Here is a 27,116-nt window from a genome sequence, read left to right as displayed (position 1 = left end):
TCCCATTACTTTCAGCTCCTCAAAAGCTGTCAAGCTGTGATTAAGAAATCAAAGCCAGCAGGAAGTTTTGGATGATACCACAAAATGGGACAAGCCTCTGCCTCAGGTTAGGTCAAGGGAGAGTTTCTGAGGACTGCCTGATAATATCACTCCCTCCTGTATTTAGATAACTACAAAAAAACTGATGTTGGTAGAAAGCTCTGCTGCTAACATAGGCTGAATGTATAAGCTCCATGCTGCTGAGCTGTCTCATTATGAGATTAACTGCTGTTCTGTTTTTATTATTATTAGCAGCTAACATATTTTGAGAACTTCCTGTGAACTGGGCCTTACCAAAGCACTTTGTATTCATTCCCTCATTTAATCTGCAAAACAGCCCTTTACAGGGAGTTCTACTATCATCTCCATATTACAGCTGAAGAAGCTGAGACTCAAAAGGCGAAGTGAGAGACCAGCATTACCCTGTCACTAAAACCAAAGACATTAGAAGAAAACTATAGACCAATATCCCTAATGAATACTGATGCAAAAATCTTCAACAAACTATTAGCAAACAGAATTCAACAGCTTATTAAAAGGATTATACACCATGACCAAGTGGGATTTATTCCTGGAATGCAGGGATGGTTCAACATGAAAATCAATCTGTGTAATAGAACACATTAACAGAATGAAAAGGAAAAACCAGATGACTATCTTGACTGATGGAGAAAAAGCACTTGGCAAAATTTAACACTCTTTCCATGACAGAAAAACTAAAAAAAAAAAAAAAAAAAACAAAAAACTAGGAATAGAAGAAAACTACATCAACATAATAAAGGCCATATATGAAAAGCCCACAGCTAACATAATTCTCCATGGTGAAAGACTAAGACTTTTCCTCTTAAGACCAGGAACAAGATAAAGATGCCCACCCTCACCACTTCTATTTGAAATAGTACTGGAAGTCCTAGCCAGAGCAGTTAGAAAAGAAAAAGAAGTGAAAGGCATTCAATATATTCCAAAAGTAAAATTACCTCTATTGTTGGACAACGTGATTTTTATATGTAGAAAGCCCTAAAATTACACACACACACACACAAACACACACACATATAAATACAACACTGAATTCATAAATATTCATAATAATTTATTTATGAATATTTCATAATAAATAATTCATAAGTGAATTCAGTGAAGTTGATTTTGCTGAATTCAAAATCAGCACACAAAAATCACTGGTATTTCTATACACTAATAATATGTGGGGAAAAGAAAGAGATCAGACTGTTATTGTGTCTATATAGAAAGAAGTAGACATAAGAGACTCCATTTTGTTCTGTATTTGAGATGCTGTTAATCTGTGACCCTACCCCCAACCCTGTCCTTGCAAGAGACATGTGCTGTGGTGACTCAAGGTTTAATGGATTTGGGGCTGTGCAGGGTGTGCTTTGTTAAACAAGTGCCTGAAGGCAGCATGCTTGTGAAGAGTCATCACCATTCTCTTAATCTTAAGTACCCAGGGACACATACACTGTCAAAGGTCGAAGGTCGCAGGGACCTCTGCCTAGGAAAGCTAGGTATTGTCCAAGGTTTCTCCTCATGAGATAGTCTGAAATATGGCCTCGTGGGAAGGGAAAGACCTGATTGTCCCCCAGCCTGACACCCGTGAAGGGTCTGTGCTGAGAAGGACTAGTATAAAAGGAAAGAAGGCCTCTTGGCAGTTGAGATAGAGAAAAGCATCTGTCTCCTGCCTGTCCCTGGGCAATGGAACATCTCCGTGTAAAACCCGATTGTATGTTCTCTTTATTGAGATGGGAGAAAACCTCCTTTGGGCTGAAAGTGGGACTTGCTAGCAATGCTGCTCTTTATGCACTAAAAAGGTTTATGGAGATGTTTGCATATGCATATCAAGGCACAGCACTTTTCCTTAAACGTATTCGTGTCACAGAGATCTTTATTCGTATGTCTCACTGCTGACCTTCTCCCTACTATGATCCTATTATCCTGCCACTTCCCTTTTTCCGAGATGGTAAAGATAATGATCAATAAATACTGAGGGAACTCAGAGACCGGTGCCGGGCCGGGTCCTCTGTATGCTGAGCACCAGTCCCCTGGGCCCACTTTTTCTTTCTCTATACTTTGTCTCTGTGTCTCATTTCTTTTCTCAAGTCTCTCGTTCCCCCTAACGAGAAATGTCCACAGGTGTGGAGGGGCAGGCCACCCCTTCAATAATGAACAAGCCAAAAAGTAAAATAAGAAAATTCCATTTACAAAAGCATCAAAAAGAATAAAATACTAGAAATAAACTTAACCAAGGAGGCAACAGACTTGTTCATTGACGACTACACAATGTTGCTGAAAGAAATTAAAGAAGACACAAATAAATGGAAAGACAACCCATGTTCATGAATTGGAAGACCTAATATTGTTTAGAACATCAATACTACCCAAGTAACCTACAGATTGAATGCAATCTTTATCAAAATCCCAATGGTGCTCTTTTTTTCCCAGAAATAGAGAATTTTATTCTAAACTTTATATGGATTCTCGAAGGAACCTTGCAGAGCCAAAACAATCTTGAAAAAGAACAACAGTTGGAAGTGTCATACTTCCTGGTTTCAAAAGTTATTAAAAAGAGAGAGTAATCAAAACAGTGTGGGCCTAGTATTTATGCCAGACACACACACAGGGAAACAGATTAGAAAGCCCCCAAATAAACCTTTGCGTATATGTTCAAATGATTTTCGACAAGGGTGTCAATACCATTCAGTGGTGGAAAGGACAGTCTTTTGAACAAATGATGCTGGGAAAATTGGATATCCACGTGTATTAGTAAAAGAATGAAACTAGGCCGGGCACAGTGGCTCACGCCTGTAATCCCAGCACTTTGGGAGGCCGAGGCGGGCAGATCACAAGGTCAGGAGATCGAGACTATCCTGGCTAACACAGTGAAACCCCATCTCTACTAAAAATACAAAAAATTAGCCGGGCGTGGTGGCAAGTGCCTGTAGTCCCAGCTACTTGGGAGCTGAGGGAGGAGAATGGCGTGAACCCGGGAGGCGGAGCTTGCAGTGAGCAGAGATAGCGCCACTGCACTCCAGCCTGGACGACAGAGCAAGACTCTGTCTTAGAAAAAAAAAAAAAAAAAAGAATAAAGCTGGATCCTTAACTTACATCATAAACAAAAATTAGTTCAAAATGGATCAACGATCTAAACATAAGAGCTAACACTATAAAACCCTTAAAAGAAAACATAGAAGAAAAGCTTCAGGACAATAGATTTGACAATTATTTCTTGGCAATGACACCAAGAACACAGGCAACAAAAGTAAACATAGATAAACTGGACGACATTAACATGAAAACTGTGTATCAAAGGATACACTCAACACAGTGAAAAGCAACCTACAGAATGGAAGAAAATATTTACAAATCACATCTCTGAAAAGGGGTTAATATCCATGATATATAAAGAACCCCACAACTCAACAGTAACAAAACCAAAATAACCCTATTAAAAATGTGCAAATGGACTTTCTCCAAAGAAGATACACAAATGGCCAACAAGCATATGAAAAGAATGCTCAAGATCACAAATCATTAAGAAATGCAAACCAAAACCACAAGGAGACACCACTTTGCACCCATTAGGATGGCTACTATAAAAACACAGAAAATAAATGTTGGCGAGGATGTGGAGATATTAAACCCTCGTGCACTGTGGCTGGGAATGTAAAATAGTGCAGTCACTGTGGAAACAATATTGTGGTTCCTCAAAAATTTAATAATAGAATTACCATATGATCTGGCAATGCCACTTCCGGGTATATGTCCAAAAGAACTGAAAGTAGGGTCTCAAAGAGACCTTTGTACAGTCATGTTCCTGGCAGCATTATTCACAGTAGCCAAAAGGTGAAAGCAACCCAGGTGTCCAAGGACAGATAAAAGGATAAACAAAATGTGGTCCATGCAAACAATGGATGTTATTTAGCTTTTAAAAGAAAATGCCACAGCATGGATGAACCATGAGAACATATGCTAGTGAAATAAAGCAATCACAAAATACATATTGTGGCTGGGCAGGGTGGCTTACACCTGTAATCCCAGCACTTTGTGAGGCTGAGGTAGGAGGATTACTTGAGCCCAGGCGTTAGAGGCCAGTCTGGAAACATAGTGAGACCTCGTTTCCAGCTCTCCTACTTCCTAGTGGGGTGACCTTGAGCAAGTGATCTATTCCCCTGGGACCTCAGTTTCCTCATCTGTAAACAGGGATAATAACAGAATGGCCCTTATGGGTTTATGGTGAAGATTAAATGAAACAGTGTATATAAAAAACACTTAGAAGAATATTTTAGCTCAGTAGCAGGTGTTAAAATGCTTGTTATTATGCATAGAAGGATGGGCTCTGCACTTAGAAAGCCCTGAGTTCAAGTCCCACCTCTGCTGTGTTTCTGCTGTGCAACCTGGGACAAGTTTCTTTGCCTCTCTGAGGCTGCTTCCTATGCTGCAAAAATGAGTGTGATAAGCTCTACCTCAAAGGACTGACAAAAGATACTATTTGGCAAAATTTTCAGTGTGGTAGGATAACATTTTTGAAATTAACTGGGGTGTATGTGCGTGTGTGCTAAAAACACAGGGACCTGCTATGTTGCCCAGGCTGGAGTGCAGTAGTTATTTCCAGGCACCATCAAAGCATAATGCAGCCTTGAACCCCCGGGCTCTAGTGATCTTCCTGCCTCAGCCACCCCAGTGTCTGGGACAAGCACATGTTTGTATCGAATCATATTTCTTTCTACCTTTTGGCCCTTGGCCATCCCGCGCCCCCACTGTGACCCCTGTCACTGTCTCAGGAAAGGGATGTAATGCAGAAACAGAACAAGCTGGGGTTTTCAAAGGAAGAAAGATGTGAGGAAACGGCCAGGGCTCTGGTAAGACTGTGAGTCTGGGAGCGGAGGGGAAGAGGAAGTTTGTCGGCTTCCCTCCTGTCAGTAGGAGCCTTGCCCAGCTTCTCTGGGAGTCTTGAGGAATGGGCAAGTCCCCGAGAAGATGCTGGTTCAGGGGGTATCTCTGAGAGCTCCTCAGAATCAGTGCAACCCTGAGAGAGGGAGGGGAGAGTTCTGAGAGCCCTGAGTAATGGAGTCTGTGACATTTCCCCCAGTGCATCGAGGGCTCGAAAGAACCTTGAGCTGAGACAGCAGTGCATGCCCACTTGCGAGGCACTCATAACAGAGCAGTGATTAGTCATTCTCGGGTTCACAACCCCGTTCCGGAAGTCCTCTTTTCCTGAAGCTCATTGTCCCTGCACAGTCCCAGACAGCCTGACCACGAATCCCAGCCCTCTCTGCCCTTCATACGTGACCTTGGGCAGGCTCCTTAGTCTGTCTGTGCCACAACTGCCTCATCTGTAAAATAGGGAAAGGGATAACCCCACGTTGCAGGTTTGCTGAAAGGATTAAACGAGTTAATACACACAAAAGTGCAAAGAACAGTGCCTGGCACAAAGTAAACCCACAGTAATGCGAATGATAGCATCATCCTCTTAGCTCATCCACCATCTTTCTCCACTGTCCCTGGCAGTGACCCTACTGATTCCTCTGAGAAGCTCTCAACATCCCACAGTATCGCTTCCCTCTCCATGGCCAGAGTCCAGGCAAGAGATGGTAATAACTGTGGTTGGCAGAATGGTCCCTCAAAGGTGTCCATGTCCTGATCCCTGGAACCTGTGAGTGTGCTGCTACCTTACGTGGCAGAGAGATGGTGAAGATATGATAACGATGACTAATCTTGAAACAGAGAGGTTAACCTGGATTATCCAGAGGGGGCTAATCCAACCACGTGAGCCCTTAAAAACAAAGAACTTTCTCTGGCTGGAGTTGGAGAGATGAGTCAGACGGGGAGGTCAGAGAAATCTGAAGCATGAGAAACACTGGGCCCATTGTTGCTGGTTTTGAAGATAAAGAGGCCATGAGCCATGTGGAATTGGGAGGCCTCTGAAGCTGAGGCTGGCCTCCAACCGACGGCCAGTGAGGACACGGAGGCCTCGGTTATATAGCAGCATCGAGCTAAATTCTTCCAACAAAGTGAGTGGGGCTAGAAGCAGACAATCCCCTGGAGCCTCCAACCAAGAGCCCAGGCAGCCAACACTTTGATTTTGGCCTTGAGTGACCTGGGGCAGAGGAACCAGCTGAGTCCACCCAGACTTCTGACCTCCGGAACTGTGAGATAATAAATATTCACTGTTATAAACATAAAAATGAATACAATAACCAAAATGTACTGCAGTATGGACCACCTGCCAGATACTGTCCTGAGCACTTCATGGTAATTCAGTCTTGTAATGCAGTTCCCCGCCACACACACACAGAAGTTGCAGCCGAGAATGGCTGGGTGACTTGCCTGGAACCCTACAACTCAGAGGGCAGAGCCAGGAGGCCTAGCACTGAGTTCATGCTCTTGACCACCCTGTTCTGGAGCCGCCCTGCTGTTCTTTGTCCACCCATTCTCCCTACGCTTGTCAGTGTTCTCTTCAAAAGAACAATTAATTTCTCTCCGGCTCAAAGCCTTTTGAGGAGGGGGTTCCATTTTCGCAGCAAGTTAAACATGAAACACTTAGCCTAGCTTAGGTGGCCTTTTTGCACGTGAGTGGCAGGGCCATCCAGCCCTCATCACGCCATGCCAAGTGCTTCATGCAACACCTCCAGATCTTTGTGTGCACTGTTTCTTACACCTGGCAGGCAGAGGGGGGCCCTTTCTCGCCTGCCATACCTGGTAAAACCAGGCTTTCTCTTGTAAGAGGCAGTTCCCGCTTGGTTGGCTCTGAGGAGCTGTCCCCAACACCGAGACAGGGTCCTCTATGCAGGCCCCAGCGCACATCTTCCCAGGAAAACACCTGCAGCCTGGGTCGACCTTTCCTCTTTACCCCAATCCCACACTAGAGGGCGCCACCTCAGTTTGTTGCATCAGTGAGGATCACAAGAAAAGTGATTTTCACTGTTCCGCTTATAATCCTTACCTAGCAGTTCAAACTGTGGAATTTCCCACTACCGATTATCTTAATTGACTCACAAGGAATTTCAGATATTTAGATTTTTAGATGTTCCCTAAAGCCAAATTTACAACCAAACAATGAAGCATCTTTGTCTAGAAGCATTGCATCAGACAGCCCAAGTCTGAAACTCAGCCTCACCATCCCCGACTAGATGTGTGATTTGGGGCAAGTTATTTAACCTTTCGGAGCCCCATTTCCACATCTTTACATGAGGACAATAATGATAGCAGTAGTTCTTGCCTGACAGGGCTGTTTGAGGATGCAGCTCTGTAACACATACACAGCATACACATAGAACACATATAAAACCACACGAGATGCCTCATAAGTAGCCTATACATGGGGGTGTGGCTGTTTGTATTATCTGTGCTAGTCAAAAGAACCTTGAGCTGAGACAGTAATGTGTCTCAAAAGATTATGATCTTCTACCTCACACTCATTAGGATGGCTACCGTAAAAACAACAAACCCCAGAAAATACCAAGTGCTGGCGAGGATGTGGAGAGACTGGAGCCCTTATGCAGTGTTGCTGGGAAAGCAAAATTGCGCAGCCACTGTGGAAAGCGGTATGGCAGTTCCTCAAAACATTAAAAATAGAACTGTCATCTGATCCGGTGGTTCTGCTTCTCTTCTGGGTATGGACCTGAAAGAATTGAAACCAGGGGCTTGAAGAGATATCTGGTGATGGCTCACACCTATAATCCTAGCACTTTGGGAGGCCGAGGAGGGCGGATCACCTGAGGTCAGGAGTTCGAGAATAGCCTGGCCAGCATGGTGAAACCCTGTCTCTACTAAAAATACAAAAATTAACTGGGCATGGTGGTGCATGCCTGTAGTCCCAGCTGCTCAGGAGGCTGAGGTAGGAGAATCACTTGAACCCAGGTGGCAGAGATTGGCAGTGAGCTGAGATTGTGCCACTGCACTCCATCCTGGGCAACAGAGCGAGACTCCATTAAAATGAGAGAGAGAGAGAGAGAGAGAGAGAGAGAGAGATCCTTACATTCATGTTTATAGCAGCATTATTCACATCAGCCAAAAGCTGGAGGCAACCCAAGGGTCCATTGACAGATGAATGGATCAACAAAATACAGTACAGATATGCAACAGCCACTATTCAGCCTTAAAAAGGAACTCTGACACATGCTGCGACAGAGGAACCTTAAGAACATTATGCTAAGTGAAATAAGCCAGTCGCAAAAGACACGTACCATATGATTCAACGTCTACGAGTAACCTGCAACAGGCAAATTCAGAGACAGACAGTACTTTCTGTCAGAAAGATGGTGGCTGCCAGGGCCTGGGGGGCTGGGAGGGAAGGAGAATGCTTCCTCAGTAGGAACAGAGTTTCAGTTTTGCAAGATGAAGAGAGCTCCTGCGGATGGATGCTGGTGGCAGAGCAACAATGTGAGGCCGGGTGCGGTGGCCTGCACCTGTAATCCCAGCACTTTGGGAGACTGAGGTAGGTGGATCACCTGTGGTAGGGAGTTCGAGACCAGCCTGGCCAACGTGGCAAAACCCCGTCTGTACTAGAAATACACAAATTAGCCAGGCGTGGTGGTGCATGCCTGTAATCCCAGCTACTCAGGAGGCTGAGGCACGAGAATCACTTAAATCTGGGAGGCAGAGGCCACAGTGAGCCAAGATTGTGCCACAGCACTCCAGCCCGGGTGACGGAGCAAGTGAGACTCTGTCCCACTCTGTCCCACCCACCCCCCCACCAAAAAAAATGTGAATGCAATTAATGCCACTGAACTGTACACTTAAAATGGCGAAGATGTACATTTTACGTTATGTGTATTTAATAAAATGAGAGATGATGATCTAGTCCTTTTCTTGGAACTTCTTCCTCTTGCAAGGCCTCCATGTGCTGAAGGGAAAGCAGGCCCATGCATTGCTGTGTTGGGAACTGACCAGTGATGTCAGGGGAGAGAAAAGTTCCCTGAGGACTGGCAAGATCAGACGAGGCACATCACAGAGCACAGAACGCCTGGTGGGGAGCCAGGGCTGAGTGTGTGAGCACAGCTGAGGCGGGACGGTGAATGGGCGCATCCTGATGAGACGGCGGGCAGCTGGACATCCCCCGGGCCTGCTTCTTTTGGTGGATTTCATCACAGGACTGGGGAGGGGGGAGCATTTTTATACAGGTCCATGTCCACCTGTCACCTTTTAATTCACATGGGAAATGTGAATTAAAATGCCACGGATACCATGTTTCGCCTCTTAGATAAGCAGAAATTTGTCAGGTAGGTCACATGCTCCACTGGGGAGAGGAGGGGGTGCCCCCACTGCTGCTGGGGAACTGACCCTGTGAGCCTTCACTGGAGGGCAGTGTGGCGATGCCATCAGAGCTACAGCCATACATGCCCTTTGACATGGCACATGGGCTCGCGTGTCCGTGAAATGATGGGTAAAAGGTATTCAGTGCAGCATTGTTTAATAATAATAAAAAAGACTTTGATGCAGGCTCTTATAGTTCTTACAGGCAGCCCAGAAATGGCAGGTGCAAAGGGATCCGACTCGTTGGGTTGGATGGTTCTGTTGCGTTTGTTAGATCACTCCTGTGCCCCGACCCTCTGATCCCATATGAGAAGGGGCTGACGTGCCATAGAGAACATTTCCCCTAGAGAGAAAGGAGTCAATTAGCAAGATGCTATCCACAAACGCAGAGGAGCAGGCATGAGCATTTCACCTGCATCCCCCTGCAGTTTCTGTCCTTTGCTTTTCTCCATGATCTTCATCCTCCTAGCCACAGCACTGCATTGACTCGGGCTGCCCTGCAAGTCAATTGTAAAGGGAATCCTGAAACCTCCTCGGTGCAGGGCAGGGCAGGGCGAGGTCCTAAGGAGAAGATCAGCTCTCCACTCTTCTTCTTTTTTTTTTGAGACACAGTCTCACTCTGTCGCCCAGGCTGGAGTGCAGTGGCACAATCTCAGCTCACTGCAATCTCCCAGGTTCAAGCAATTCTCCTGCCTCAGCCTCCCAAGTAGCTGGGATTATAGGCGTGTACCACCACACACGGCTAATTTTTGTATTTTTAGTAGAGGTGGGGTTTCACCATGATGGCCAGGCTGGTCTCAAACTCCTGACCTCAAGTGATCTGCCCGCCTCACCCTCCCGAAGTGCTGGAATTATAGGCCCGAGCCACCGTGCCTAGCCAGCTTTCCATTCTTTAACCTTTGCTTCTCTTTTCCTCAAAACAAAGTATATTGAAATAGTACACACACACACACACACACACACACACACAAAGAGTGAACAGGAGCTCCCCTGGCATCAGAAGAGGAGAAGCTGGAGTCCCTGGAGATGGAGCAGTGAGAGGGAGGGCAGCATTAAGGCAGGGCTCTCAAGGTTCGGTCCTGGAAGCATCTCCGTGGGGACCCTCACCAGAACCTGCAGAGCAGAGAAATGGACAGATTCCCGACCTCGCCTAACCCCACTGCGTCAGAAAGCCTTGGGATTCATGTTTAACAATCACACTCATGCACATGAAAAACCCAGCAACCATTGGCTTGTGACATTGCTGCATTCTGGAAGAATTAAGTCCCTTTCTTATCAGTGTTCAAGTAACAGCCACATCCAACTATAAACATTCAGTTCAAAAACCACATCAAATTATACAGATTATAACCAGAAGGTTTAGCTCTGAAATGAGCAAGGCTGGTGGCCGAGGTATTCCAGCACTGTCCAGTGCAGGCAGGGGTGGGGGTAGATTCTGAAAGGAGCTCCTGATTTCTGCACAAGGCAGCCAGGGAGCCCATTTCAATAGGCAGGTCTTCCACTTGCTGAAAATTCGTCAGTGGCATCTTCCCATTGTTTTTCAGATAAAGACCAACATTCTTACGGTGGCAGGAAGGAGTCCTGCCTGCCTTTAGCTCTCCCCCTTCCCACTCTGACCTCCACATACTGGTTTTCTTTCAGTTCATCAGGCTCGCCATATGCTCTCCCACCCCAGGGCCTTTGCACACACTGTTCCCTCTCCCTTTGTCTAGTTAAGGCCTTCTCATGCTCCATATTCCTTTCCTTTAGAGCCCTGACATAAGCTTGAAACCATCCAGGCTCTGCAGATCCTCTGACCTGTGTGTCTCTCCTAGCAGCTTCCTGATTGCAGGACCATGTGAGTATCCCCAGGCTTACCTCTGTGCTGGGGCTCCAGGCAAAGTCTGTGGAATGAATGAGTGATGATAACGGCAAAAACCAGGCTGGCTAAAACAGGCTTCCTATAGCCATTAGGAAACCAAACTCCTTTCAAGATACAGAAAAAAAAGTCTGGAGGGCAAAACTCTACAAATATCAATGTTGACTGTCCCTGAGTCATATGATTACAAGTGATTTTTATTTTCTTCTTTACAGTTTGCTTTCTCCCAAATTTTTAAAAAACAATAGGTACATAATTACCTTCCATTATCAGAATATGTGAACAATGTCAGATTATGATATCAATAAGCAAAAAAAAAGTCAGCTTTGCAAATGAATACATTAATAAATCTTTAGAAGCATAGCTCCCTATTCTTTAGGATTTATCCAAGTAAATAAAACGATCTTCTCTCTTTGTTAGGTGTAAATGCTGGGTAATTTCACAGCTGATTTTTTTTTTTTTTTAAGATTCCTGAACTTTAGTTAGTGGAATGACTTCTAACAGCACAAATAAGACAAATGATAAATTGACTGTTGAATTATTACTCAGGGTGGCTTATAGCTGATCAAGCATGATTCTTGGGTTAATCAGAAAGGCCCAGTGAAGGCAGAAGAGGGGCAATTTTCACCTTGTCTTATAAAATATTTTCTGAAAAATATGGACACACCTGTAGGTTTCAGTTCTTCAAAACACACCTGTGTCCCCCACATCCCTTCTTAAAGCAAATCTCCTCTCCCAAATCGATTTAAGCTTTTGGAAGAGGATTTGTCTAAGAGAAGATATAAAAGCCCATTAAAAGTCTATTCACAAAGCATTTGGCAACTCATGTATCATCTGTTCTCTCGGGAGTCAGTGCAAGCTCATGCTTCTGGAAATGCAACTGATTCCTTCATAAATCAATGGAACTGTTGCTGACAGTGGTGACTTACTTTTTAAACTAAGGCCAAGGAGCAGTAAGCAGTCAATTATTTTTATACAATCAATGCTACTCAATTTGTGTCTATATATATAATAATTGTCCTCATCAGTTCCCATTTCCAAATAGCTTGTTAGTATCAGTGGATAACCCGCCTTAACCCCGTGAACAAAAATTCTCTGTCTCCACTTTACACGACCATAATAATGATTGTGGTGTCATCTACTTCGTACCATATGCCAGGTACTTTATATGCATTTTCTCATTTAATCCCTACAGCCCTGTGAAATAAGTGGTTTATAGATGGAGAAAATGAGCTCAGCATGATTAAGTAGTTTGCTTGAAGTCACACAGCCAGAAAACGGTCTAAGAGATTCAAATCCAGGTCTACCTCCAAAGCCTGTGCTTTTAAAAATTACTACAGTTTTCTAATATCATAGTCCAGTTCAAAACAGGGATCACTGTCTCTTCCTTGGCCACCCAGAAAGTAAAACTACCTTAAATTTATCCCTTGTTACGATACAGAAGAAACTACAATTCTTTTTATTTGATTTTTCCACTTTGTACACTGAACAGTTTTCTGTGTCCTTGTAGAGAGACCATGTCACAGATGAGAATCTCAAGGGAAGGTATGTTGAGTTATTTTAAAATCGATTGCGTTTATAACTCTTAGAAAACTAGAAATGCAGGGGGAATGTTCTCCCTTTGATAAAGAACACCTATTAAAAAAAAAAACCCTACAGCTAATATAATATTTAATGATGAAAGACTGAATGCTTTTCCCTTAAAATCAGGAACAAGGCAAATATAAAGATTTATACTGCTCTCACCACTCTTATGCAACAGAGTACTGGAAGTCTCAGCCAATGCAATATCTCAAGAAAATAAAATTAAAAGTGTACAGATCAAAAAGGTAAAAATAAAACTGTTTTAATTTGCAGATGACATGGTAACATCCTAAGCAGGCAACAAAAAACTTCCAGAAAGTTCAGTTAAGGTTGCAAGATACCATATAAGCATACAAAAATCAATTATGTTTCTATACACTGGCAATGAATAGGTGGCCACTGAAATTTAAAGTATAATACCATTTACCACCACAAACAAAAAAGGAGAAATTAAGTACTTAAGTATAAATCCAGCAAAACATGTACAGGATTTGTATGCTGAAAGCTACAAAGTATTCATGAAAGAAATCAAAGAAGACCTAAATCAATGCAGAAACATACCATGTTCATGGATTGAAAAACCACATAGTAAATATATAAATTCTTTCCACATCGATGTATAGATTTAAACACAATTTCTATCAAAATCTCAGCAGGACATTTCATAGATACAGACTTATTCTAAAATTTATATGGAAAGGAAAAGGAAGCAAAAGAGGTAAGACAATTTTTTGATTGCTATACACAAATCTATTAATACACATGTGATCTATAAAATGATACAAAACTACACACATTGTCCTTCTCTCTCTCTCTCTCCGACACACATACACACACACACACACACACACAGAGCATTTACGTCAATTTCCTGGTTTTGATATTGTTATAGTCACACATAGTATGTAGCCATTGGAGGAAACTGGGTGAAAGGTAGGTGTGATCTCTACCTACTATTTTTGGAACTTCTTGTGAATCTCTAATTTCAAAATGAAGGGTTAAAAAATAGTGAGGTCTGAAAGACATCTGCTTTTCACAGTTACAAAGAGATTCCACGGCATTTCTCTTTCCACTTCAATATTTTAACCCCCTTCCATATTTAAACAGGCTCAAAGCCACTGTTTTTATTATTATTCTCCTTCTTTCAACTTTCTTGGTTGCAGTTAGCTGAGGCTTTGGACCAAACCACAGCTAATTCAGAGAATGAAATGAAAGAATGCCCAGGCTAAGCCTGGGGCTTGGAGCTCCATGGCCTTCCTGGCCTCTGAGAGGCCCACAGCAGTCCCACACGGGGTCTTGAAAGGGAGAGAGGCCTAGCCCAGAGCAGGCAAAGGCCAAAGCACCTTCTGAAACACACATCAGTCTGCTGGGGACATGACCACAGGTGTGAGGTAGGAGGTGGCACTGGACTCCAGAGGTGGGGCTCAGACACTGGACCAGATTGAGGACTAGCTAAAACAGGGCCAAGGTGAAAGCAACTTTCAGTCAGACCTGCCCACCAAAGTGCCATGTCAATGTACTGTTGCCATGGCAACACCCAAGAGTTATCTCCCCTTTCCATGGCATCCAATGATCCCAAAGTTATTATCCCTTCCCTGCATAAACCGGCCCTTAATCTGCATGCAGTTAAAAGTGAGTATAAATATGACTGCAAAACTGCCCTGAGCTGCTGCTCTCTGTCCACAGGACAGCCCGGCTCTGTAGGAGCAGCCACACAGCTGTAACACTGCTGCTTCCATAAGTCTGTTTCCTTCTACTCCTGGCTTGCCCTTGAATTCTTTCCTGCGCAAAGCCAAGATTCCTCTCGGGATAAGCCCTACTTTGGGCTCATCTGCTCTGCATCGGGTGGGACAGCGACAGATGTGCTCAGCAAAGGATGGGGCACATCCCGCTCTGCACAGCACTCAGCTTCACTCCTTATGCCAGCGAAATGGGATACCCGTGGCAACTGGCTATTGGTAGCACAGCAAGGAAAGGTATGGCTGCTTGCCCAAGGTTGTGGTGTACAAGAGACTGGAGGCCACATAACACTAAGGACTGTTGAAGGGGGAAGGAAGGGGTCAGGGAGGGGACAGGAACAGGTGGGAAGACTTCTTACCTGTAAAACAAGGTCTGAATCTTCATGCCTTCCAATTGTGGTACTTTTATTTAGGACAAAAAAGCCTTCTGCGCTCTTTAGATAGGCTTTCATCCTCTCTGTTTTCCCTACATAAGGTTTTCAGAAAGAATTTTGTTAGAAAATGCAGTCCTCTAATTATTCAACATCATACTTAGAATGAGGCTGGGCGCGGTGGCTCAAGCCTGTAATCCCAGCACTTTGGGAGGCCGAGATGGGCGGATCACGAGGTCAGGAGATCGAGACCATCCTGGCTAACACGGTGAAACCCTGTCTCTACTAAAAAGTACAAAAAACTAGCTGGGCGAGGTGGCAGGCGCCTGTAGTCCCAGCTACTCGGGAGGCTGAGGCAGGAGAATGGCGTAAACCCGGGAGGTAGAGCTTGCAGTGAGCTGAGATCCGGCCACTGCACTCCAGCCTGGGCGACACAGCGAGACTCCGTCTCAAAAAAAAAAAAAAAAAGAAAAGCCTGGTTCTAATAATCAAACAGAGGGCATTTCTTAAGTAACTCAGGACACAAGCAAACAAAAGCTAAAACAACCTGACAACAAATCTGAGTTCCACTGATGATTGCTCTCTACCTCCCATCAAGCTTAGTATGAGCTTAGTGATCTGACATACCAAGTATTCAGGTTCTGTGTTCCTAATCCAACCCTTACTAGCTCTGTGACCTTGGGTGAGTTACTTATTCTCTGTGACTCAGTTTCCTCATCTATAAAATGGGTGGGTTTTTTGTTTGTTTGTTTGTTTGTTTTTCTGAGACAGGGGCTCACTTTGTCATCCTGGCTGCAGGGCAGTGAGCAATCTTGGCTCATCAAAGTCTCGATCTCCTGGCCTCAAGCAATCCTCCTGCCTCAGCCTATCAAGTAGCTGGGATAACAGGTGTGCACCACCACACCTGGCTAATTTTTTGTAGAGACGGCGTATTGCCAGGTTGCCCAGGCTAGTCTCAAACTCTTGAGCTCAAGCAATCCTCCCACCTTGGCCTCCCAAAGTGCTGGGATTACAGACGTGAGCCACCACACCCATCCTAAAATGGGTTTTGTGAGGATTCAATGAGCTAATACACGTGTGGTATCTAGAATGGTGCCTGGCACACACCGAACACTCATTTGTACTACTCTTATTAGTGTTGTCAACCTGGGCTCCTCAAACTCTGATCCAAGGAACGCTAAACTTCTATAGAGCTTATTTGATTCGTTCATTCATATTTAGAGATGAAGTCCTGCTCTTTGGCCAGGCTGAGTGCGGTGGCACAATCACAGCTCACTGCAGCCTTGAACTCTCAGGCTCAAATGATCCTCCTGCCTCAGCCTCCAGAGTAGCTAGGAACACAGGCACGCCACCATGTCTGCTTTTAGAGTTTCTTAAAGAGTTATCATCGGAGAGGCAGGCATTAGATGATGTTTTCCTTTTTAAATCGCTGCATTTCTTCATTATTTACTTAGGGGAAAAAAGATTACTTCTAAAGGCAAAATATCAAGCTTATAGCTCAGCCATGTAATCAGGACCCTGCACAGTATTCCTGCCAGCATTTTACTATAAAAATGTCAACCATACAGAGAGGCTGAAAAAAGCAGATAGCGAGCTCCTATGTACCCACCACTAGATTCTACCATCGGCATTTTGCCATATGTGCTTTATCACATATCTTTCCATCTATCCGTGTGTCCATCCATTTTATATTGTGGTGCATTTTGAAATAAGTTCTATACACATCTTTTAAGATAAACACTTCGGTGACTTCAGAAAGTTCTAAAATGTTGACAGTAATTCATCTCGATCCTTGAATCTCATTTGAGATTATGTCTAAAGACGCAGGGTGAAAAAAAAAAAAAAGATGCAGGGTGATACCCTCCACCTCAATGCCTTGTCAAAGAACAACAGTCTCTCTCTTTTCCTTTCAATAGAAAAGTTAGTGAAATGCCAAATTATTGGACTATGGATAAAAACAAAACTCAACTAGTTGTGGTGGTACGGACTCTCAGGGCTGGCTCTGCTTTTCATCATCATCTCTGTCATCATTTATGGAGTCCTTAATAAGTGCCAGGCACTTTTCCTTGAATATACTCTTTTCATCCTCAGAGAAACCCTGCAAGGTAGGTGTCATTATTGTCCCTACTTTACAGACAAGGAGACTGAGATGCAGAGAGGTTAAGGGACCCTAGCATTCGGGCAGGGAGACAGCCATTGCATGTCACCACTATATAATCCTCAGGCAGCTCAACTTTTCACACCTCCATCGCTGCTGTGGGGGGAGGGGATGGGATGGAGGAGCAGGGAGAGTGACTGAGTAGGGGGAGGGAGAGGTGTCACTTGGGACACTGAGGTTGTCACTGTTTTGTTGACACTTGGGACATGAAATAACAGATAGCCCTTAACACCAGAATTCTATCCTCTGCAAAAAAGAAAAGACCCTTGGGGGTAAGAGAAATAAAACAAACCAGATAGTTTGTAAATTCTGAAGCCTATGAGAAATCCTCAGAAATATTAATACTTTCATATAATGAGAATTTTATTTTTAAGTCTGCTGTCTTTAATAGGGATAAAAAGACATTTCTTTTTCCAAAAGAACCATGCCCTGTTGCCCTCAAATTGCCTGAGTTATTAATCTTCAATCATAGAGGACTACATTATCAAGCACCACATTCAAAACTAAAGTAAAACTAATCTAAAGTCAACTTTCGAGAAATGTCTCTTTTGTGGGAAAGCCACAGGAAACGCCTCCAGAGTAAAACCCCAAATCTGAATGACTGGCTTTTTTTTTTTTTTAGCTTTTCCCCCAGATGTTTCCACAGTTGGTGCCTTGTGGTAGCTACCTGACCACCCCAGCTAAAGGCGTCATCAGTCACTTCGTTGTCTAGCTAGCACGTGTCACGCTGTGGCTCCTTCCTTGAGCTTATCATTCTCTGTCATTTTTTTGTTCTTAGCTACATGTTTACTGTTTCCCTTTCACTGAGATATGTCCCAAGAGAGCCTGAACTGTGTTGTTTTAAACTCAATTACCCACGGGTTTCCTGTGTTTGTACCCATCTTCAGAGCAAAGATACTGACAGATTTTGTTCCTGACAATCTTTCCAAGGACATCTGCAGGGCAAATATCCTGAGAGGATAGGGATAGTGTCCCCAACCAGGGCAGAGTGCAGACTTTTTATGATAAAAATGTCATCTCCGGCCAGGCACGGTGGTTCACGACTGTAATCCCAGCACTTTGGGAGGCCCAGGCGGACGGATCACCTGAGGTCAGGAGTTTGAGACCAGCCTGGCCAACATGGTGAAACCCTGTCTCTACTAAAAATGCAAAAAAATTAGCCAGGCATGGTGGCATGCACCTGTAGTTCCACCTACTTGGAAGTCTGCGGCAGGACAATCACTCGAACCCAAGCAGCACAGGTTGCAGTGAGCTGAGACTGTGCCACTGCACTCTAGCTTGGGCGACAGAGCAAGACTCCATCTCAATTAAAAAAAAAAAAAAAATGTCATCTCCTTCCAGGGCAAAGGTTGGGCACTGGCTAGCAGTCCCTTTTAAAAGACTGGAGTTTCCTGAGCTTGGGGTTCCTTAGCTGGGACACAGACTCGCAGTGTGTACAGCATCCACCTGGGCTGTCCTGTATCACCCCGGGGAACTTGCAGGGCAAGGGGAACCAATGCAAACATGAAGCTCACAGTGCCTGCTGTGATGTGAGTAATAACATCCTTTGTCTCTGGTCCTGGAGTCTCTGGTCTTCTGCTAGCATCATTAAGCAGTGGCAGGCTAACTTAGCTTGCAGGTAGTGTAAAAATCTCAGACCCTTTGTGGTTCCTCACAGTTCTGTTCATTACTCCAACTCTGGCCCCCAGAGCTGCCAGGCCTGACACATAGTGGTACTCAGTAAATCATGAATGAATGAAAATACGAAATAATGCTTAAAAGTAAGTCAGAGTAGCCTAAGAACCTCTGACAGTAACTACCTTTTATTTTCCCCTTCAGTATTTATCCTAGATGACATTTTGAAAAAAAAAAAAAAAAAAAGTCTATTTCTTTAACTGAATGGGTTGGGCCATATTTCCCCACTTTGATCTTGCCCTGTGCAGTCACTTTCCTACCTGAAAACACTGTAGAAAGTGATTAGATGCGTTAAACTCTGTAAATTAGTTCTATGACACAGGGCACCGACCATGGAAAAGAGCAAAAGAGCTTCACTCATCTGCACTCCCTGCTTAGGGGTCAAAAGTGAGACAGAGAAGCACAATTTCTATTGAGGAGTTACCAGATCTTAAGTGGCCTGGGAACCCTAGAAATTTCTCAGTGTTGTATTTGGGAAGGGAGAGGTTAGGCAAGGGGGGAGTCTCTCTGACCGCTGGGTGGGTGTCATTCGTAAGTCAGGGGCAGCGGGTATGCCCCTCCTAATCCCAGCTGTACCCGCCAGGACTTCCCAGAGTGGCATGGCTGGTGCCAAGGAGGGGTCTAAGGCCCCTGGGGGCTTTCTCCGCGGGCGGGGTTGGGGCTGCACCTGGAAAGGAGGGGTTGGTGTTGGGGCACCTACTGGGGTGCTCCTGGGGACCGGAGCCTGGATCCGGGAGGATGGGGACGGGGAGCCACCCCTCCTCCTCCCAGCGCTAGTCCTCGCGGGGCCGCCCCTTCCGGTCCCCGGTCTCGGCCCGCCGCCCCTTCCCGCACCGCACTTACCTGGCGGGAGGAGGAAGCCCACGCTCCGACCTCCGCCCAGGGCCCTGCCAGCTCGGGAGGCGTCGGGCCCGCTCCCGGGCGAGGCCTCCCGGCCGCGCTCCCGCGGAGTCTCCAGCCGACACCCGGCGCCCAGCGCGCCCGCCCGGCCTGTGTACGCGCGTTGCCATGGCAACACCGCCGGGCGCCGCGGGGCCCGGCCTAACAGGTGGGGGCGTGGCCTGCGCAGGGAACGCCCACCGGGTTACCGCCTGCTGAGTGCTCCAGGCCCCACGAGCCTGCCCCATTTCACAGATGGGAAAGCAGAGGCTCATAGGTCACATAAGTGGCCCAAGGTTTTACAGAGAGGAAGGAGCACAAAGGAGATTTGATTCAAGAATCTTTTCCATGACCCCTCGCTCTAAGCTGGATGCGTTGAGGGAGGGTGGGGGGCGATAGGGAGAGGTAGGAGATTGATGGAGCTGAACTCATGAGACCCTTGGAGGTTAGTATGCCCCTGCCCTACCCACATCTCTAGTCCTTTCCTTTACAGACCAGAAAATAGAAAGAGTAAGAAGAGGGGACCTCTGGAAGTGGGGTGGGGATTGGGAAAGGGATGGGGTGGAGTGAACAATTTTGAAAGAACGAGGATTTCTTCCATGTGCTGGGGAAAAGAATTTCCAAACTCACAATCCTGCTGCTCCTGCTTCTCCCTGTTAAGAGTGACATTTATTCATTCTTTTGCCCTTTCTCTATCTCTGCAAACATCTTCTGAGGCCTATGAGTGTCACACGCTGGTCCCAGAATACACGTGGAATAGTTACTGTCCTTAAGAAGCCCCTTGTCAGTCGGCATAGGACTCGGGGGATGGAGTGTGTTGAGATGTGCAAATCCTATCTCCCACCACCTCCCACTTCTGCTTGGGGGCAGAACAACCTTGCTGACTTTACCTAGAGAGTGATTCCTTTCAGTGGCAGGAAATGGCTGACCAGGTACCTCAAGAAAAACTCTAAACATTTTTTAAGAGAGTTGAACTATGGCACACTCTACCCTGGTGATTCGGTTTGGCTCTGTGTCCCCATCCAGATCTCGTCTCGAATTAAAATCCCCACGTGTTGGAAGAGGGGCCTGCTGGGAGGTGACTGAATCATGGGGGCAGACTTCCTGCTTGCTTTTCTCGTGATAGCGAGTGAGTGCTCACGAGATCTGATGGTTTAAAAGTGTGGCACTTCCCCGTTTTTTCTCTCTCTCTTTCTCTTTCCTGCTACACCGTGTTACAACATGCTAGCTTCCTTGCTTCCCCTTGGCCTTCCGCCATAACTGTAAGTTTCCTGAGGCCTCCCTAGCAGTGCAGAACTGTGAGTCAATTAAACTTCTTTTCTTTGTAAATTATTCACTCTCAGGGAATTACTTTATAGCAGTGTGAGAACAGACTAATACACCTAGTCAATAGGAAGAGGATCTGAGAGAAATCATGGACATCGATTTGGGGTGGAATATATGGTGAAGATGCTCAAACGTGCCTGGAGGCTTTTAGAAATGTGGACTTCTGGGCACAGACCCCAGAGATTCTGATTTAGCAGGCCTGGGACATAATCCAGGAATGTGCATTTGCAACAAGCTTGACAAAACCCTGATTTACACAGCTGAACTGCAGAGACCTCTCCTGGAGCCTGTCCCTACAAATCTCTTCCAGGCCCTCAGTCTGGAAGGTTCTGCCTGGATCAGTTTCCTACAACCAGAAAGAGTCTAGGCATAAAATGCTAGGAGTGACCACAAGGGCTGGGACCCGAGTGATAGCTTCACAGGAACAGAGAGGGTCAGGTCCAGTTCCCCACACGTTTCTGCCTCAGAGCCTTTGGTCTTGCCCGTTCCTCTGCCTGGAATGCACTTCCCCCCAGGAGTCTCATTTGCTTTCTTTACTTTAGCTTTCTACTCACATATCATCTTTTCTAAAATTGGTTTTTTTGAAAAAATAAAACAACCACCACGAAATCTAATAACAAAGCAAATAAAAACAACAAGAACAACAAAAGCAAATGAAAATAAGAACAACAAAAGCACATCCAAACAAAATAAAAACCTCAACACTCTCTCCCTCTTCCCTTCTTTTTGCCATTTACTATAGTTGGAATATTTGACCCCTCCAAATCTCATGTTGAAATTTGCTCCTCACTGTTGGAGGTGGGGCCTGGTGGGAGGTGCTTGGGTCATGGGGGTGAATCCCTCATGGATGGCTTAGTGCTGTTCTTGTAGGGTGCATGAGTTCTCACTCTATCAATTCCCTAAAGACCTGACTGTTAGAAAGAGCCTGGCACCTCCCCCTCACTCACGGTCACTTCCTCTCTCATCATGTGATCTCTGCATATGCAGGCTCTACTTGCTGCCAGGAGTGGAAGCAGCCTGAGACCCTCACTAGAGGCAGATGCTGGCGCCATGCTTCTTGTACAATCTGCAGAACTGTGAGCCAAATAAACCTCTTTTCTGGATAAATTACCCAGCCTCAGATATTACTTGATAGCAACACAAATGGACTAAGACATCACTTATCATCAATTCACATACTATTTCTTTTATTTATTTATGTGATTTATTGTGTCTCCCTCCCTGACCCCTGGTAGAATCTAAACTCTATAAACGCAGGGATTTTTTTTCCTGTTTTGTTCGCTGCTGTGCCACCAGTCCCTAGAACAATGTCTGAATGAATAAATACGCAGGGGGAAGCCCCTGCCACCCTTCTGAAGCCTGGCCTCCTGTCCTCTGAGGACTGCTGGGCTGACCTGTCCTCACCCCAGGATGTCAGCTTCTCTAGTCCCTTGCCCAGGCCTGAACACCACCTCCACCCTTACCACTACCCCTCCGTGCTTGTCTTTAGTCAAACTCTTGTCATTAACATGAACCCAGGACACAAACTTGCTCACTATCAGACAGACCCCAGTGAAACCCAGGCTGGCCATGAACTGGAACAGCCCATGCCCCTCACCAGGCTTTGAGAGATCATCTGTTGCTGTTAGCTGATATCTCAATGAAAAACAAAAATTCCTAAACTGAGAGCAAAGCTGACACTCAGAATCAGTGGAGCCGAAGTTGCCAAATCTCAACTGGATCCTCTCTCCCTCAGGATGCCACTCTTATCTCAAGGGTGTCCAAAATTCTTGAAACCCAATTCCGTATCATCCATTTTCATCTTAGAAACAGAAAATCAAATACCCAGTAATGGTTTTATGATATAATTTCCTGGACTGAGTAAGAGAGTTGTACCTTGCAATTAAACAGTGATGCGACATTAAAAAGACAGTCCCTGAAAAAAAAAAATGATGTTTCTAGATTATTTGTGCTTCTTGGCAGTGCCTTCAGTTAACCTTTTATTGAACTCTCAGTGACTACCAAGCCCATATTGTAGGAAATAAGGCTCAGAGACAGGGAGAAATGAGCCCAAGGTCACACAGCTAGAAAATCTGGCAGGATTTGAATCTAGATGAATGTGACGAGGAAGGTATTTCCCCTGGAGAACTACAGGTGACACCTGTCACAATCACAAGATGCCACTTACTCACACCTGCTTTCTCTCACTTCTGAGCAGCCTGCACTCTTGTCTGTCCAAAGGTTCAGGCAGTGCCCAGGGCAGGGAGGGAAGGGGGCATAAGCCAAGAGGAGGCAGCTCAGGCCTGCCACCTACATTACCTGCTGACATTGGGTGCTGGGCTTCCTTCTAGCAGAACTTCTGCCCCTAGAAAATCTCATTCCTTCCCAGCCACCTTCCCTGGGCTGTTCTTGCCTGGGGAGAGCCCAGCCCTGTGCTCCATACTCAGAGACCTGTGTGCTGTTTCTCCTGCTGCCCTTGCATTCCAACATGAAATGAATGCTGGCTTCAGGCCGCAGCCCTTGCCAGGAGAGGTGCGGAGCCTTCCTCAGCCTCTATGGCATGAAAGAGAGCCAGAGAAAGAGCAAGAACGAGAGAGTACAGAGTGCAGGAAAGAGCCAAGCTGTTGCACAGGGTGACGGATGACAGAGAGCAGAGGGCCCACTAGAGACTCCAAGGCCCATTAGTAAGCTGACCATATAAGCTTAGAAAGTACAGATTTTTGGCCGGGCGCGGTGGCTCAAGCCTGTAATCCCAGCACTTTGGGAGGCCGAGACGGGCGGATCACGAGGCCAGGAGATCGAGAGACGATCCCGGCTAACACGGTGAAACCCCGTCTCTACTAAAAAATACAAAAAAACTAGCCGGGCGAGGTGGCGGGCGCCTGTAGTCCCAGCTACTCGGGAGGCTGAGGCAGGAGAATGGCGTAAACCCGGGAGGCGGAGCTTGCAGTGAGCTGAGATCCGGGCCACTGCACTCCAGCCTGGGTGACAGAGCAAGACTCCGTCTCAAAAAAAAAAAAAAAAAAGAAAGTAAAGATTTTTATATACAGACCTCCACACACAGACTCATAAAAAATAATTGTAAACCATGGAGAGAATAACTGGTAACTGAGACTTTCTGCAGCCATCTTTGCCGTTTCCCCTGGCAGAAAATGAAAAAACATGCAGCTTCATCTCATGTCGACTCTTTCATGCTGGTTTGGAACATTTAGTTATCTTGCAAATCGGTGTTCAAAGTCAGTTCCCTTTGGTTCCTTGCACTTTGCTGTGGGGGGTCTGTCTGTACCATCTGTTCAAAAACTGCAAAGTGTGCTGGCCCCACCTGTCCTGGGCCTGGTTTTTGTTGTGTTTTGTTTGTGCCTCACTTCCCACACCTGTAAAATGGGTATAACAACAGCACTGACTGAAAGGAGTAAATGGATTAAGATGTATGAAACAGTGGATCAGTGGCTGCTACAACTGAATGGCTCTATGAGTGTTTGCAATTATTGCCTGTTTTCTTTTTCTCTGATGTTGTGGGAAGAGAGCCCTAATCTCAACCCAGGTCACAAACACTCCGGAGAAACTTTGATTTGCATCAAGACTCAGTCCCACTCCAGAACAAACCCGATCTCTGGATGACTAGTCTCATATTATCTGGCTGGCTGCTCTGAGACCTTTCTAGATGTGGGTATGGATATAAGAGATAGGATGTGCTCCTTCCCTCTAGTCACAACTAGAGGTGATTCTTGGGAGCCCAGTAGTCTCTATGGGGTGGCACCTGCTGGACAACTCCATAAATTCTACTTCCAGGCATGTGGGCAAACCTCCACTACATTTTTGTGAGTGACAGTGAACCTTTATGAATGTGGTTAACAAATTCAGCTCATATTTATTAAGGCTAACAAGGTACCAACCACCATGTCATGCACAGTTTTATTTAATTCTTAGCCCAACTCATTATACAGAAGGAGAAATTGAGGCACAGAAAAGTCAAGTAACTTAACCAGTTACAAATCTTGCACATAGTGGTTCTGGAATTCAAACTCTGCTTCCAGACTACAAAGTGCAAAGTGCTGTACTTTTTGTAAACTTTCTTTTCCCTATCTTTTTTTTTGTTTAGATGGAGTCTCACTCTCGCTGTGTCCTCAGGCTGGAGTGCAGGGGTGCGATCTCGGCTCACTGCAACCTCCGCCTCCCAGGTTCAAGTGATTCTCCTGCCTCAGCCTCCTGAGTAGCTGGGACTACAGGCACACGCCACCACGCCTGGCTACTTTTATGTTTTTAGTAGAGATGGGGTTTCACCATGTTGGCCAGGCTGGTCTCAATCTCCTGACCGAGTGATCCACCCGCCTCAGCCTCCCAAAGTGCTGGGATTAGAGGCATGAGTCACCGCGCCCAGCCTTTTTGTAAACTTTTTATCGAAGATAATATACATATTGAAAATATACATTTTGTCTCAGGTCATAATTGCACTTTATAGCATTACAAATGGGCTGAGACACTATTCGAATTTTTACTAAGTGTACTCACCCACCTACCCAGAATCCAGATCAAGAAGCAAAACATCACCAGCACCCCTAGAAATCTCCCTGTGACCCCTTCCAGTCATTACCCACCCCCTGGGGTAGCTGCTCTCCTGACTTCAAATCTTCCAATGTCATAGATTAGTTCTGGGTTTTTGTGTTTTTTTTTTTAGACAGAAGTTTGCTCTTGTCACCCAGATTAGAGTGCCATGGCATGATCTTGGCTCACTGCAACCTCTGCCTCCTGGGTTCAAGTAATACTCCTGCCTCCGCCTCCCAAGTAGCTGGGATTACAGGCACCTGCTACCATACCCAGCTCATTTTTGTATTTTTAGTAGAAGTGGGGTTTCACCATGTTGGTCAGGAGGTTGAACTTCTGACCTCAGGTTATCCACCTGCCTCACCTCCCACAGTGCTGGGATTATAGGCGTGAGCCACTGCACCTGGCTAGTTCTGTTTGTTCTTGAACTTTATGTGAATGGGATCCCACAAATTCCATCTTCTCTCTGGTTTCTTTTGCTCAACATTATATTTGGGAGATTCAAGCATGTCTTTTCAAGTAGCTGTGGTTCATTCATTCTCATTGCTCTGTTGTATTCCATTGTATTGGTTATCAACTGCTGCTTAACAAACTACCACAAACTTAGCAGCTCAAAACAACCCACATATGGGGGCCGGGCGCGGTGGCTCAAGCCTGTAATCCCAGCACTGTTTGGGAGGCATCGAGACGGGCGGATCTTTCGTCAGGTCTGGAGATCGAGACCATCCTGGCTAACACGGTGAGGGAAGTGATCTCTACAAAAAAATACAACAAAAACAGCCGGGCGAAGTGTGGGGCCGCACACTTGGTCCCAGCTACTCGGGAGGCTGATGGCAGGAGAATGGCGTAAACCCGGGAGGTGGAGCTTGCAGTGAGCTGAGATCCGGCCACTGCACTCCAGAACACTGGGCGACAGAGCCAGACTCAGTCTCAAAAAAAAAAAAAAAAAAAAAAAAAAAAAAAAAAAAAAAAAAAAAAATGAAGCTGCATTTATCATCTCACAGTTTCTATGGGTCAGGAATTGGGCAGGGCTCAGCAGGGTCCTGTGCTTCAGGGTCTCACAGGCTGCAATCAAGGAGTTGGCCAGGGCTGGGTTCTCATCTGAGGCTCAACCGGGGATAAATCTGCATCTGCTTTCTTTTCTTTTCTTTTCTTTTCTTTTCTTTTCTTTTTTTTTTTTTTTGAGACAGAGTCTCACTCTGTCACCCAGGCTGGAGTGCAGTGGCACGATCCTGGCTCACTGCAACTTCTGCCTCCCAGGTTTAAGTGATTCTTCTGCCTCAGCCTCCCAAGTAGCTGGGACTACAGATGAGTGCCACCACGCCTGGCTAATTTTTGTATTTTTGGTAGAGACAGGGTTTCACCATATTGGCCAGGCTAGTCTCGAACTCCTGACGTTGTGATCCACCCCCTCCCCGCCTTGGCCTCCCAAAGTGCCGGGATTACAGGCGTGAGCCACCACGCCCAGCCCGATCTGCTTTCTTTTTTTCTTTTTCTTTTTTTTTGAGACAGGGTGTCTCCTGTTGTCCAGGCTGGAGTGCCGTGGTGTGATCATAACTCACTGCAGCCTTGATTTCCCAGGCTCAAGTGATCCTCCCACCTCAGCCTCCCAAAATGCTGAGATTATAGGGGTGAGCTACTGCACCTGGCTGGATCCACTTTCAAGCTGACATTGTTATTGGTAAGATTCAATT

General features: G+C 45.6%; 1 protein-coding gene across 19 annotated transcripts in view; it reads right to left on the bottom strand.

Moving 5' to 3' along the window:
- Positions 1 to 19,709, bottom strand: part of FHAD1 (forkhead associated phosphopeptide binding domain 1) — a 155,265-nt gene extending 135,556 nt beyond the window's left edge. For 16 of the 19 annotated variants that reach the window (XR_007725021.1, XR_007725020.1, XR_007725022.1 and 13 more), the window contains exons 1-2: positions 19,537 to 19,683; positions 14,850 to 14,956 (exon numbers count right to left, since the gene is read on the bottom strand). Coding sequence is in view for 16 of the 19 variants with exons in the window: in XM_050787896.1 (XP_050643853.1) it covers positions 14,850 to 14,942 (93 nt within the window). In the remaining 3 variants the exon portion in view is untranslated. Of the gene's footprint in view, positions 1 to 14,849; positions 14,957 to 16,830; positions 16,955 to 19,536 lie in introns of those variants that run through there. The other 3 variants (XM_050787885.1, XM_050787852.1, XM_050787871.1) reach the window with 3 other exon arrangements.
- Between the last annotated feature and the right edge of the window lie 7,407 nt (positions 19,710 to 27,116).

Source organism: Macaca thibetana, chromosome 1, assembly GCF_024542745.1.
Source record: "Macaca thibetana thibetana isolate TM-01 chromosome 1, ASM2454274v1, whole genome shotgun sequence".
In the NCBI taxonomy this organism is placed as follows: Eukaryota; Metazoa; Chordata; class Mammalia; order Primates; family Cercopithecidae; genus Macaca; species Macaca thibetana.
Note: the sequence above shows the minus strand (reverse complement) of the source record. Positions and strands in the feature narration are given on the sequence as shown.